At 38.5% G+C, this 14,852-nt stretch overlaps 1 protein-coding gene across 2 annotated transcripts in view; it reads right to left on the bottom strand.

Moving 5' to 3' along the window:
• scamp1 (secretory carrier membrane protein 1) overlaps positions 1 to 10,763 on the bottom strand; it is a 15,139-nt gene extending 4,376 nt beyond the window's left edge. The window contains exons 1-5 of one of the 2 annotated variants that reach the window (XM_015389063.1): positions 7,496 to 7,610; positions 7,000 to 7,077; positions 5,800 to 5,907; positions 4,122 to 4,233; positions 1,376 to 1,504 (exon numbers count right to left, since the gene is read on the bottom strand). In XM_015389063.1, coding sequence (XP_015244549.1) covers positions 1,376 to 1,504; positions 4,122 to 4,233; positions 5,800 to 5,907; positions 7,000 to 7,077; positions 7,496 to 7,498 — 430 coding nt within the window. In that variant the 5' untranslated portion in view covers positions 7,499 to 7,610. Of the gene's footprint in view, positions 1 to 1,375; positions 1,505 to 4,121; positions 4,234 to 5,799; positions 5,908 to 6,999; positions 7,078 to 7,495; positions 7,611 to 10,548 lie in introns of those variants that run through there. The other variant, XM_015389062.1, reaches the window with a different exon arrangement.
• Positions 10,764 to 14,852: the final 4,089 nt, after the last annotated feature.

The raw sequence follows: 14,852 nt of genomic DNA on the forward strand, positions 1-14,852 counted from the left end.
GTTAATGTCTTCAATCAACCTATTGGCTATATTTGCAGCTGTCTGGCTTGAAGGAATCTTGAGTACATCTTTCCTGCTCATTTGAATGTGAACGTCGTAAACGTCACGTGCGTCACTATAAAATGAATCGATCTCATTCCCTAGACATCGATTTTGCAAAAATGTTAAGGAATCCATTCAAAATCATTTTTTTACCCAGCCCTATTCACAACAGCTAGTGTCACCCCCGGTATATATGCGTTTCAACATTAGTTAGTGCAATAGGTGACATTTGGATTTAATTATTACCACTGAGCATTCCCTGTTTCAGAGCAGCAGCAGCAGCCGCCTTATATATTCATCTATCTATCTATCTTATTATGTTTATTATTATTTATTAATGGAAAAGGCTGTTCTTGAAATGACCATTAATATTATATTTAGCATTTCTTTTAAAATCCCTTTTAAAATTAGCATGCTTTTCTCTGTTTTAAAATTAGTATAAAATATACTTAAAATACACATAATAAAATATATTTTTTTCACTATTTGAACATTCAAAGGAAATATATTAGGTGTTTGAACCAATAAACCTAATCTCGGTTTTGTAGAACTTTTTTTCTCGTTTCAATCCTTCCTTCCATGGAGCGACCACTGCTACTCTGCCATTAGCTCTCCTGTCACATAAAAACTGATGAGGTTTTCAGTAAGCAAAGGTGAAAAGTTATGTTTTGTGGCAGAATTAACATGAATCCTGGGGACGGGTGTTTTTTTTTTTTTTCCAATTAAAAATAAATAAAATACAAACATGTCAAATTGGGAATTTCTAAGACATTTATCAATAGTTACTGTTAAATCTAATTTATTTCAGTCTTATGATCGACTGGAAGTCCAAAACCTGACCAAGGGACAAAGGACATGTAGCAAAAACACTCAAATATTTTATGTAGGAGTTTAGTTTTCATACGTCACCAAATCAGCTCTATGCCTCATCATGATGCTGCCATTAGGGGAAAATGGAAGTTAACCGAGGACCTCTTGACTGCTTCTTTTACTATAAATCCTCTTTGTTCTACCTTTGTTTTTTTGTTAAACACACATCGCTAGGCATGTTTAAAGCTGTGGTGTAATATTTAAATGTTAAGCTCTTCAAACGTCTTATAAATGTCCTTCTTGTACTATATCTGATACCTTCACAGAAAAGCTGGATTTATACAAAGATTCAGTTACAGATAGGTGTCCTCTCCTAATTAGGGAAGCTGTAAAATGTTTGCACTGACTGTCAGAACAAAGGACGCTGAAAAACAGTTGTAAGCTTTCTAATGCTGCCCAATCAGTCTGTTTTTAATGTGAGCCAGTGTGGAAAAGAGACACCAGGAACGGAGGGGTTACTCACACATCCAGAGGTAGTACATGATTTTGACCGTCTTCTGAAAGTCTACAGGGATATCCACGGTGATGTCGTGATAGAAACACGGCCCCACAGGAAAGCTCTCTGGGAGAGGAGGCCAGTTGTTTTTCCTTCCTGGAAGAATCAACATTCAGTTACTCTAACTTTGAAATTAAGAAATAAAAGCACAGCCAGTTGGGTGTGTTCACAGAACAATATATGACAGTCCGAAAGTTAATTGATTAAATAACATATTTGACACGCTAATAGGGTGGGCATTGAATATAAGGGGTGAGCATTGGCATGGGTGTTGCGATACGATGTGTGTCACGATACGCTATTATCACGATCAGTAGGGCTGCAACTAATAATTAAATTGATTAATCTGTTGATTCTTTTTTGGATTAATCATTTAAAGGGGTCATAGACTGCAAAACCGAGTTTACATCGTCATATATGAATTGAATTCATTGAGTGAAATGGACGTACAGAGAAGTTCAAACCCCATCGACACCTCCTTTCTATGCAAATCTCACAATTATAAACTTCCACCATAAAACGGGCTAGAGCAAGAATAGAGGGAGATATAAGACACCAGTTTAGTTGTTTAGCCTACAGTTGGGTTTACTTCTACAAGAAATACAAAGAAGGCAGTTTCTCTATTGAAAATGAGCCAGAAGTACAGGCGGAAATGCAGCGTTCCAGGCTACACGGAGAAAGGGGAAAATGTTCACAGTCTTCCCAAGGATCCGAAGATTTGACAGGCATGGATTATTGCTGTCTATCAGAAGATCCCTGCAAAGTCTGATGCAGTTGTTCATTTGTTCTAAGCATTTTACTGAAGACAGCTTTCAAAATCTTGGACAGTTCAAAGCAGCATTTGCTAAACTTCTTTTACTGAAACGAGGGACTGTTCCGACCGTAAGGCCATCACAACCACAGACTGGAAGTATGATTCCGTCTCTAAGCTGTTTATAGCAATGCTAGCATATCTATGGTGACCAGATTTGGGTTGTCGCTGTCCAGGCTACCGTCACCCGGTCAGGGTCAGACGCTCTGTCCCTCGCTGGCTCCCTGTTTCAACTACGAGCTGAAAAATCCCCCCGAACATTTTTTTAGGTATGAAAAGTAGGACATACCCGGGAAAAAGAGGACGTCTGGTCACCCTACCATATCAACAATTTGATGTTTTAGTGAGTGAGTGCTTGTTGCTATGATGCGTCTTTGCTCAGCAGCTTCGCTCGTTGTAAACCAACCAATCAGCGCACAGCTCATCTAAATATTCATGAGCATAAAAAAAAAGAAAAAAAACCTGTCGTTTCATTCTAGGGCTTATAACCAGGCTTGCATTAGGGCTCATAGAACAACAAATATGCCATTTTCAGCACAACCAATGTTACACACCCTATTCACAGACCTTAAAGACCAGCACCAAATACCCTATAGAATCATTCTATGACCACTTTAATAATCAGGTAGCAAAAGAAGACTTTACAAAATTAAAACAGGTGAAACTAAGTTCTGGATAGAGCACATTGGCAGATGAAAACGTTTTTTCCTCCCAAAGGTATAGAGGATGATCTTTTATTTCCGGGTGGATCATCAAAATAACTGGTTCTCCTAATTGTCAATCATTCTGGTGATGTTTACGTAAGGCCGTAATACCTGGTCGTCCTCTTAGCTATCATTATCTGTGCATGCACTTTCACGCGTATATCTTTGGTGAGCTACAGTTTCAGTCACTGAAGCTCACCTTTCTCAACGCCGTTTGAGGAAAATGGCCGAAGATTGTAGGAGAAAAAGTGTCTACGAAGTGTATGAGAAGAAAAGAAAGGCCTCAGAAGAAGCAGAGATATTTCCCAGAATGTTTTTCGTGAAGAGCTCTCCTCGCAAAGCATTATTGGATTTGCTGTCACAGCGGCCTGCTATCGGCAAAGGCTGTTGCTATCCGAGAGCGGCGACTAATAACAAAGATAGCGCAGGAACCTCGCAGTGGAGGGAGAATTATGTAACCAATGGGGAGCTAAAAGCAGAGATCATCTGTCTCTGAATGGCCAGCTGAGTTCGCTATAAAGTCCACTCTATAGTGTCACTCTATAAAGTGGTGGAGGGATTTAGGGATTGGGGCAGGTAGACACAGTAAGCTTGTATGAGCTGTGAGAACAGCAACTTTTTTTTTTTCTTAACGGCACTGGTTTTTTTGGACAGTAGGCTGACAGGAAAGGGGGAATGAGAGAGGGGGAGAGACATGTGGCAAAGTACCATGGGTAGGATTCGAACCCGGGTCAGCTGCGTCAAGGACTAAAGCCTCCATACATGGGTCATGTGCACTAGAACAGCAACTTTTAAACAGAGCGTGCATGAGGAGAAATGTGATTGTGCATGCTCTCACATACGTTCAATAAGCGTTTTCTTTCTGGGGCAGGTACAGGGTTGTGCATATGCATTCTTCTTAAGTGAAGAGGGCGGATCTTTTCAAAAATTCTCAAAAACCTTCACTATACTTTTGACTGCAAAATGTTTACATTTTTTTTCATTTTACAGTTATGGTATTATTACTGCTCTAAGTGGTTTGCTCTGTCAGCTAAAGGCATGTCTTAGAGTCTCTAGACTCCATTTAACGATTGATCGATTACTAAATTAATTGATTAATCCGATGGTTTCAGCCCTAAATATCGCTATATATTGCACAATTTTTTCCCAGCTATCAAAATTCAGTGTATAGATAAAAAAGTGTTATTTGCATCCTGACCTCCTGAAGCACTGAGCGACTGCATCTCTCTCTCCCGTCGGTCGAGCTCTGCAGCTTTGCGCTCCAGCTCCTCCTGCCTCCTCAGCAGCTCAGCAGCCGCTCGGGACGGCTCCTGCAAGCACAAGCAGAATTTAGCCATCAACACCATCAAAGTGGTTTTTCTTTAGTCGTGGAATAACCCGCAGCTTTTCTGCTGCTGTGAATGTCATCACTATGGAGGGAATTTTGCTCCATTATTGTTGCAAGCAAATAATACCTTTTGTGAATGGAAATTTGAAAAGAAAAGAGCAATAAAAAAATGTTTCAATCAAAAAGTTTAAAAAGTAACTTTGCTTTTTTTTCTCCACATAATTTTCATATTTTATCTTTCAAGTTTTTTCCATATTCTTTAAAGATTTTATATTTCAGATTGTATTTATTTGATCAGAATGAGTTTTAGAGATCATATTCTCTTCACTTTCCACTAGTGTGAGGAGAGAAGATATTTCTATTGGTCTGCATGAAAGTTAGCGACAACAGCTTGTATTGTGCCTGAAGTGAATAAAACGTGATCTGTGAAACAACATTTAAAAAGAAATGTATTGGTAAAACATTTGAAAAATAGAAAATTTAAACATAAAATCTGTGGGGGAAAAAAGAGAGAAAAGAATAAACATCTAAGAAAACAGCAAAATTACTCTCAAAAACCTCCAAAATGTTTGTTTTTTTATTTCATTTCTAGAATTGCATGTTTCTTTAAATTTCCATTAAAAAAAATGCTCTTTGATTGTAATAATAATAATAGAACTAAATTCCCTCCATAATTATCTAGCTGCTTTGTTCTTTCTTCTAAAACTTCACTAGATTAGAATATAAATACTCCCTAGATTCTCATTTTATAAACTCGTCATTAATCCTGATAGCAACAACAGCAGCAGCAGCATTGTGGTAATAAAAAAAAAAAAGCCTTTAGGGAAAGTAGTTAAAATATATGAAGTATCCGATCCAAAATATTCCAAAAGGCACAAATTAGTGAATCAGGTGTGAAGTGAGGTTCATCTGCTGCTACCAATCAATGGCCTCATTAGGTGATTAGTTGCATTTTTAGAAGAAAAACTTAAATATCTGGATTGCTCATTGCAAATTAGTAATAGAGTAAAGTCAAAGGAGCTTTCCTCAGAGTTCAGAGAACAGATTAAAAAGGCAAGGAAAAAAGACACAACAGGAAAGAAAACATTTGGAAGCCTTGTTTACATGTCTGAAGTTAAAGGAACAAAGGAAATTCCACCTGGATGACACAGAAGAACCTTTCAATGTCTTCCACCCCATCAATGAGTGGGAACAGACTAATAGACCTGCAGCGGCAGCTGAGGTTCTGCAAGCTACATACTCAAAGCTGAGGAACCAGCACCTCTTCCAAAAGGACCAGCACCAGCTTCCTCACAACTGCATAAATAAGTCAAAGAGGTTTCAGGATTCTATTCTCTTAAGTGTAGGGAAGTGGTTGAATGATGCTGTGGGGCTGTTTTGCTCCCACAGACACTAGAAACTTGTAGTGAATTGAGAGCAGCATGAATTCAATCCAGTAGAAGGATATCCTAGGAGAGGCTAGAAGTATGACATGATGGAGGTATTCTTACAATTTCTAATCCTTGAACGAAAAAAAAAAAAAAAAAAAAGCTTTCCGTTGTTCTTATACCTGTCCTTGTTGCTGTGAGTACGCCGGAGGCTCCTCTGAAGGCTTCATGATGGCCGGCTGCGTGCCGGCCGCGGGGCCTGCAGTCTTAGGCGCCGTACCGGCAGGATTCTAAACAAGAAGCAACACGGGAAGCAACCGATTACTGTTTGTCAGTCAGATTATACGCTCACTACGCTCTGTGTTGAACTCAGATAGTAAGGTGACGAGGCAGAAATTCATCACTGTGGGCAACAAGAAAAGGAGGAAGTTAATGTTTTTTCAAACGGAGGACATCTTTCTTTATCTGTTAATTAGTGACTGTGATGAGAAGCAAAACGAAGCGTACTGCTGAGTACGATGACAAAGAAAATTAACGACATTAGAAATTAATGATAGACTTTTCAATAAGATAAAGCTGCTGCAGTAAAAGAACGTATGTAAATAAGAGTCAAGGAGCAGAACCTGTTTTCACAATCTGAGGTTTTTCTATATTTAAAGTCTAAAAAACACAAATAAATTTCCGCTAATCTGAGAAAAACGTAAACACGTTATGAATTCCTTCAGGAAACCATTAACATGATCGATTCAAAAATCAACATATTAATGCATTATAAAATATAATTAAATATTATTATAAATAAATCCAGGCAGTATATAAAAAACTAAACAAATTAACCAATTAGTGAAATTTTCTAAATGAAGGTGAGAAAGTAGCAAACCAGACTAAATAAATTCATAAAAACATATATATGTATTAAGTAGAAATACGTGAATTTATAAAGTGCTGTTAGAATATGATCATCTAATGAAGGATAAGCCTTTTTTCATATCCAAAGTCGATATTTCATCAATTTTCAAAGAAAATGGTTACAGAAAAATTTAGATTTTTCTAAACTTATCAGAAAAAGCATAGAAGCATAGCTCACATGTTCCTTTTTTTCCTGTCCTCGTGATGTGACCCCTTCCTTTTATTTATGCCGTTTACTTCTGCAGCCACATGTCAGTCATAGATTTAAATTTTATTAGTATAATAATCATAAAATCTCTTACAAAAATTAGGGTTAGTCATTTTTTAAATCAATTTCAATTTCTCCCCTAAGCATTTTCCCCAAACAGATAAAGTTCATTTTACACAGTATTTATGTAACAAGTAAACAATAGAAATAAATGGAACAATTTATATTCATTAGTACATGCAATGATATCTGTGCATGCACTCACTGGTTTGGCATCTGTGAAGGGGTTGTACTCCTCCAACCCTGCAGTGTTGGTCTGTCTTGCTTGTGTCACTGATGGATCCTGAAGAACAAAAGAAAGAAATCATTTTTTTCATGTGGCAATACTTTTATTAAGTTCACAAGACAGAAAAAAAAAATTATTGAAGCTGTATATCAACGCAAAGAATGGTAACCCTGTTTATTAGATTTACACTTTCAGACACTGTTATAATGTGAAAGTCGGCATTATTACTCTGACATAAAGGGCTAGAGAGAGCTCTCTATTCAAATATAACAAGCCTATAATTCAATACTGGCAAAGACAAGATAATCCCAATAATTTCCACAAGACGGCGGCTAAAAATAGTCGAGCCTTTGATATGGAGAAGGAGAGCAAATCCTTAACGCCTTAACGAAATAAATACATTTAAATGACTTAAATCAAAATAGAAAAAGAGATAAAGAAACATCTAGAATATTTACTTTTCTAATAAGCTTACCATCAGTTTCCGTTAGCCTTGCACTAATTTCATTCAAACGGAGGCGTTTATTAAACATCCAATCTGTGTTATTCCTGAAGCGCCAGCCTCATCCCGTCCTCTCTGTGCCTCTCACACTCTGAAATGTCTCTGATCAGCTCTTCCGCAGCCACACACATGCAAACCAGTCGTCATCAGACCTGGGGCCATTAATATTTCAGTGTATGTTTCGCTTAAAATTTAATGCCAGTCTCCATGTACTATATGCAAATAAACAGCATACTTTAACCATTATTATTAAAATTAATTGGCCCTTCAAATGAAGAGCTGGTAAAAGCCTACCTCTGTCTTCTTTGTGAATGATTACCATGTAAACATCACAACAAGGGCTATAGCACAGTTAGAAAATAAAAACAAAGAAAAGTATGCACTAACTTTATGGCAGGATAACCAGCCATGCAAATGTTCCTAACAAGTTCCTACCGTCTGATTAATCTGAAGATGGTTTAGATGGGATGTCTGCATATTAAAACTGACACAAGAGCCTAATTTCTGTTATTATCCCACTTTCTTAGAAGTAGGACAAAGCATTCAAGGACCGGAGGGCTTATTTGTCCCATATGTTACCAGTTGGGCCACCATATGAATCCATGAAGTATTGATGATGGCTCCAAGAAAGGAAAGGGAACCCAGAGCTTCCTTGGGCATGGTGGTGTGAGCCAGCAGAGGAGCAAAAAGAGGCAGGAGAGCACAGGATCAGCGCTCAGGTCAGAATGGAAATAAGACCCATGAATGATTTACTGCTCCTCGCTCTGAATGCTAACACTGCGTCGCCAGAGTACACTTTTTACTGTTAATGAATAGTACACAAATCAGACAATCACAAAACAGTTGCTTTTATTCTTTCATTAAGTAAAACATGGTCAATATGTCCCCAGCAAAGGGCATAAAGGTAAAAGTGTGAAAACATTTCATCATTCTTATGGTTTTAAGTTCATTTATTGAAATGTTACGAATAAATGAGGACCAGCACTGCCGCACAGCTGGCTGAAAGACAGATAAACACTTTTCCCCTCATTAGAAAGACAAAAATCAGATATTTTAAATATTTCTAGTTGTAAAAATCCAGACGGCAATGCAGTATAGACTAAAGCAGAGTGTTCAAACATTTTGATCAAAACACCACAGCTGTTTGTTAAGCAGCTAAAAGATGAATCTGCTATTTAACCAGCTTGTTATACTCTATAAAGAGCAAAATGAGAAACTTCTGCACAGAAAAAAAGCTACGCTAACGGTGTTTAAGCTGTATTAGTAAGCAAAGAACAAACATAGACAATTCGTATAGCTGTAATGACCAATATTACTCATATTACTCACATTATTCATTAAGCAGTAGGTGTGTGCAAAATAATCGTCATGACGATGCAATGCAATTCTAATTTTTGTGATCTACTGCATTGATTATGGATGCCAAGTATCGATTCTTAATAATAAAAAAAAAAGGAATAAATAAAATACGTGATTGGTTGGCGCACATCAGCGTAAAAACGAGTGGAATACAACTTCCAGTCTAGTAGATGTCGCTGCGGATGTGTTAACACCCGCCTTGTGTCACAAGCATTTCTGGCCACAGGATACTACATTTCAAGTCACATATTTGGATGCATTTTGGCTTTAAAAAAAAAAAAAGAAAAAAAAAGGTAAAAACAAAATCGATATAAGGCACGTAATTTGCAAAAGGTGAAATGTCACATTTGAATGTTTTCATTTCATTTTCAAGTTTAATAAATCCTAAGCACGTTTTGCCTGTGTGACCGCTCCAGTAATAGGAATAGGTGTGTCCAGTATTTTTTTCCATGGAAATACCGCCAAAAGTCGTTTCAATAAATACAGCAATGTATAAATTCAGTTGCTTTCAGCTTGTATCAATTGTTTATACTATCCAGATCATGCACAGCAAGTCAGCCACTGGTAATGGCTGTACTTTTTTCCAAAACGGGTCAAGGAAAAAAACCCCAAGCAACCAAAAAAAATAAAGAAGCGGAAGCAACCGGAAAAAAATCGCATCATGACTTCTTTGGCAATACCCACCCCTATTAAGCAGTAGGAATAATATCTGTATTTTCTTTTTATAAAAGCAAACTGGTCATGTTTGATAATTCTTTTCAGCTTTTTTGTGAACACACCGAAAAACTAGAGTTATTTTAACAAAATATGGTAAACCATTTTTCTCATTTACATTATAACCAGTGGGTCCTAACTAGTTACATGTGCAGATAGATAAGCTAACACTTGCTTTACATTATATGCATTATCTTTTAAAATGTACTTTTGGGTGGAATTGTATTTTTCCCTTTACTTAAGTTACATTTTTGTGTAAAATTTCAAGTTACTTCAAAAATTAGAGCCAATACTTAAATCAGCTCATCTGCACTTAAAACATCTGCACATAAAAATGTGTCACTCAACATACAAACCAGGTTATTCTATAAATAAACCCTTTGGGTGATGACTTTGTTTTAGATAAATTCAGGTTTCAGTTCCTCTAAAAAGATGCCTCCTGTGTGCATGATCACTACATCAGATATGACTGAGTGGAGTTTAGAGGCCAAAGAGCACATGATCAAATGCATGCTGTCCCCATTAGACAGAAGGCTGTCTGTAGCTGAGAAAGAAAGAGCACATTTTGCTAAGAAGGAAAAAATGTGGACCATTATGATCTCATTACTCCCTATTTATCACTCACGTGGTAATAGCTTGTAAAGTTTATAAACAAGCATATAATGCAGTTTAGAAATGAGTCATTCAGCTGGGTCAACGTAGAAAAGTAAGTGCGCAGTTTGAACAGAGCTAACACCTGCTTTACATTATTTACGGTGAATGGAAGCTAAAATAAAGTGACAACTAAACTGGACTGAATACATTCAGTTGGTTTTTATTTTAGTATTTTAATAAATCTTAATAAAACTCAGCCAGAATAAGACTTTTCTGTCTAAGTGTTGCCAAATAGCTATGAATTTTGTATGAACCCAACGGCTAAAGCTACAGCAGCCAACCTAGCAAGGCTGCGTTACCTGAAACGGGTTGTCGGCGAAAGGGTTGCTGTCGAAATCCGACATTATTCTGCTGGACGGACAGCTTCACGCTGCTTCCGCTCACTTCTCCGAATATGTCCGCGGTTTGGGTTGATTTTGAGCGAGAAACCTGGAAGCCGGGGGACTCGCTTTGAAGCAACAGCTGACAGGTGGAGGTGAAGCGAAGTGTTGACTGTTTCCACCGAGGATTGGCCAGCGGGTCGCGCGTGACACGACCACACGTCACTCCCAGGGCGGAAGTAAAGGAACGTCAAAGCGCACAGAAGGACCAAAAAATATGGAAGCCCGTTTCTGCCACTGTTTAAAAAAAAAAAAACGAGATACAAATAATGGGATACTTTCTTATTATAATGAGATAGTATCCCATTATTTTTAGATACTATCTCATGAGATAGTAACTTATGGAAGTAAATCTGTGTCACTGGGATTTGAATTAAATATGCTACTAAAGTTTACATGTTGTATGTTTGTACTTACTGTTTCAGTATTAAAATATATTCTGAACACATTTCTGACCTAAAAAAAAAAATAATTGTCATTATTTCTACACAGTTGAAATTTCATTTGTTATTTTCTCTTCAAGCTAAAAATTCACATTACTATTTCAAAGTGATTACATTTTCAAAACTTATTTTTCAGTTTAACTTTTGAGTGTTAAAAAGATAAAAACTCAATATTTTCAGCCTCTTGAGATTCAACTGGCTCTATTTCACTGTCTTATATATGGTGTCTAAATTCAGTGTAGAAAGGGAAGGGTTACTTCAGGTCACAGACATTAGCAATGGATTGTGGTGTCCAACACCCAGCCAATCCCGTTACGTTTCCTTAGTCATGTGACATGACGCTTGTGGCGCTAATACGGAAGGAAAACCAGCATCACGGAGCCGGTCATGCAAGCTAACACTAACTCAACGGTGAGTTTATTACTTTCATTTTCCCGTAGTTGAGTTAGCTTTAGATGCATTACCTTTTAATGGTTGCTAGCAACCACCCAATGAAATATACACAGTTATTAACATAGTAATTAAAAGTACCACTGTCTGCTTTGCTATTGGTGTCATGTTTAAACGGCTCACCATCATGTTGAAATCTGGCATGTGTTGGGGTATTAATACAGTCCGGTCAGGTAACCTAGTATCAGGTGGGTGCAAGAGGAATTTTTTTGCACTATTACATCTGCAAGGGGGCGTCCTAGTCCACAAATGTGTGGGGGGCCACCAGGTGTCAGTGAGGTCGGGGGCCCCTAAGGAACTGCAGTCTCTGCTTACGATACCGGTTCTGCTGGAGGTTTCTTCCTGTTACAAGGGAGTTTTTCCTCTCCACTGTCGCTACAAGCATGCTTAGTGTGAGGGATTGCATAAACTGGTTTTCCTTAAATAGAAAACTTTAAATCAATTTGACTGTATGATCTGGTGAACTGTAAAGTGCCTCTAGATGACATGTGTTGTGATTTTACGCTATATAAATAAACCGAATTGAAACCTTATTGAATTAATTCCCCACATATTTGTTTTGCCAGTAGCGTTTTCTAGTTGTTCTACATCTATGGTCGGGCTGCAGCTGAAGCAGTCATGTGACGCCAACTTGTCCAACTCACACTTCCGCTTCTGCGTGTAAAAGGAAAAAAGAAAAGTTGTGAAGAATCTGGTAGAAGTTTAGCTCTGCTCAAACTTTCAAAGCGAGCTTTTCCTGATAGGTTAATGAGGAGTTTTAAGCTCTTAAAACAGTAAGTTTTTCTCTCTAGAAGCGAAGTCATGTCGACCACAGCTTTGTACAACGACCAGCAGGGAGGAGCGGAGGCTGCGGTAGAAGCGGGGCAGGAGACCACCCCGACCTCCTCCAGCTCCGGGGCTGCCTTTGGACTTTTCAGCGCCGACTTTAAAAAGTAAGCCAACTCCATCTTTAAAGTTAGGGGGTCTGTGCTGCGGCTGTTAGCCTCCAGCTTCGATAAAGAAGCTGAAAAAACGGCTAGCTGCTCTTTCTTTATTGTTCAGCATCAGTTCAGACCTTTGGCTACTCACGTGACCCCAACTGACCCCCCCTTTGATCTTATTAAGACCAAGAAAATGAAGAAAGTTGACCTAAATGAGCCTTTCCGTCTTCATATGTTGTGTTTTTAGCTTTCTTATATGGCCTCTGCTCGCTGCAGCCACTTTAGCATGTGGTCAGTTTTTGTCTGACTGTAAGTAGTGGTGATTTTCTGTCTGTTTTTGTCCCTAATTTTAATTATCCGTGTGTGCAGGGGTGGTTCTAGATGAAATCTACGGGGCGAGGGGGGTCATGGGGGCACAGGACAAAAAAACCCCAGTTACAATGAATTCTTATAAACTTTTCTAATTTTTCTTCTATAACCTTTTGCTGCTGTAACACCAGAATTTCCCCCTTTGTGGGAAAATAAAGGGTTTTTCTATTCTATTTATCCTACAAAGGGGAGGCAAATAAAAAAAGGTGAAACAAAATGGGCAACGGTGCATCATTTGGGATACTAAAGTCAAGGTTGCCGACTCCTGATCTAACAGAGAAAAGTAAGCAGTGGTGATTTTTTGTCTGTTTTTTGTCTCTTTTGCATTAATTTTAATTATCCGTGTGTGCAGGGGCGGTTCTAGATTAAATCTACAGGGCGAGGGGGGTCATGGGGGCACAGGACTAAAAAAAAACCCCAGTTACAATGAATTCTTCTACACTTTGCTAAGGTTTTTATCTTAGGACTGAAGCTTGCAGCCAAATATGATTTCACAACAGTTGTTGAAAGTTGTAGGGAAGTCGTATTTAAATGTAACATTTTTCTGGCTTAAACATGTATATAATTGTACTCTTTATCAGACGATATTGTCCCAAAATTTGGAAAATTTCCATTTAAAAAAAATTCTGTCTTAAAATCTGTTTTTTTTTCTTTCATTACCTTATCCAGGCATTAATATATGCAATCTTATATTAATGGTCATCTGTCAATCAAATTTTTTGGGTCATAGCATCTTGATTCATATGTCGCAGCTAATATACGCAACGGTTGAAATAAGAATCATTGTTTACTTTCCCATTGAGTTTCATCCTAGGCGAGGCAAGGGTAGCCTAGTAAACTAGCCCCACCCACCAGCGGCCAAAATAATTTTTGATCACTGCCCCAGGCCCTAGAACTGGCAGGCCAATCACAATGCAGAGATGTGTTATGAAGGTCTAGATGCAAAGTGGGCGGGATTTTGAGGGCGTGAAGACAAAGCTGCACGACGCTGGAGAAAGCACAACAATAGCATGCACTGCGGCACCAGCAGGTTTCAATGGAGCTCCATTGAAAGTTAAAAGTTCTCTTTTCTGTTGCTGTTTTTCAATAAAACATTTTAAGATCATTTGAGGTGAGAATATTTTACCTTAAAGCGTCACTATATGGTTCATTTACCGATTTAATGCGTAATTAAAAAAACTATTTCCGAAGTTTAGAGGACCATGGCAACCAGCGGAGCTCCGACGCTAATGGCAGCCAGGGCTAACTGCAGCCCGTCTGCAGCAGCCCTATATTGGCATAGTCGTGTGTGAAGGACTACTGGCTCTGATGCTGATTTTTGACTCAGCTTTGGAATCAGTTTTGGAAGGATTAGACTTGGGGTTTTCGTTGATACGTGAGCAGGAAGAGGCTCCACGCTCATTCATTTTTGAGAAAGACGTATTCACTGTTTTACCGGCAGGCTGTTTGTTTACACTCCCCCACCAGCTTTCTGTTGCGCTTACTACGTCACAATCAGTTGCACTCATTGGTCAGAGCGTTGGCCAATAGACACAGACATGGTTTGAAAAATGGGTTGTTCTCATCAACAATCTTCCGATGTCTCATTCATCGGGGCCAGATTAAATAACACATTTAATCTCACATTTAGTCTGGTTTATCAGGCTAAGGCAAGAGCTCAAACATGTACGGCTGTAAGCCTTCTACACCAAACCAAGCTTCTGCCGCCCTGGCGTCCTCTTTTACAACACTTCGTCCCCGCTTTTCTCCTCTAAATAAAAAATGTATGACCGAGGAGACTTATCCATGACCTCCGACACTAAACTCTCCTCCTCTTGCATGTTTCCTCTGTCCATAGCGTTCCTTGACAGTGTCGTTTCTAGGTCACCAATTTAGTGCTACTTGGTCCCAATGGAATTTCCCATTGGGAACCTACTAGCACTAAGTTGCTAACTGGTTAGCAAGATGCTTCCGAGACACCAGCCACAATCAAAACCATTGTACCGTTGTGGCGAACCCTCAGCCACAACAATCCCACCCCCTTGATAAACGACCAATCACA

Source organism: Cyprinodon variegatus, unplaced genomic scaffold (genome assembly GCF_000732505.1).
Source record: "Cyprinodon variegatus isolate N-32 unplaced genomic scaffold, C_variegatus-1.0 Scaffold446, whole genome shotgun sequence".
Classification (NCBI taxonomy): Eukaryota; Metazoa; Chordata; class Actinopteri; order Cyprinodontiformes; family Cyprinodontidae; genus Cyprinodon; species Cyprinodon variegatus.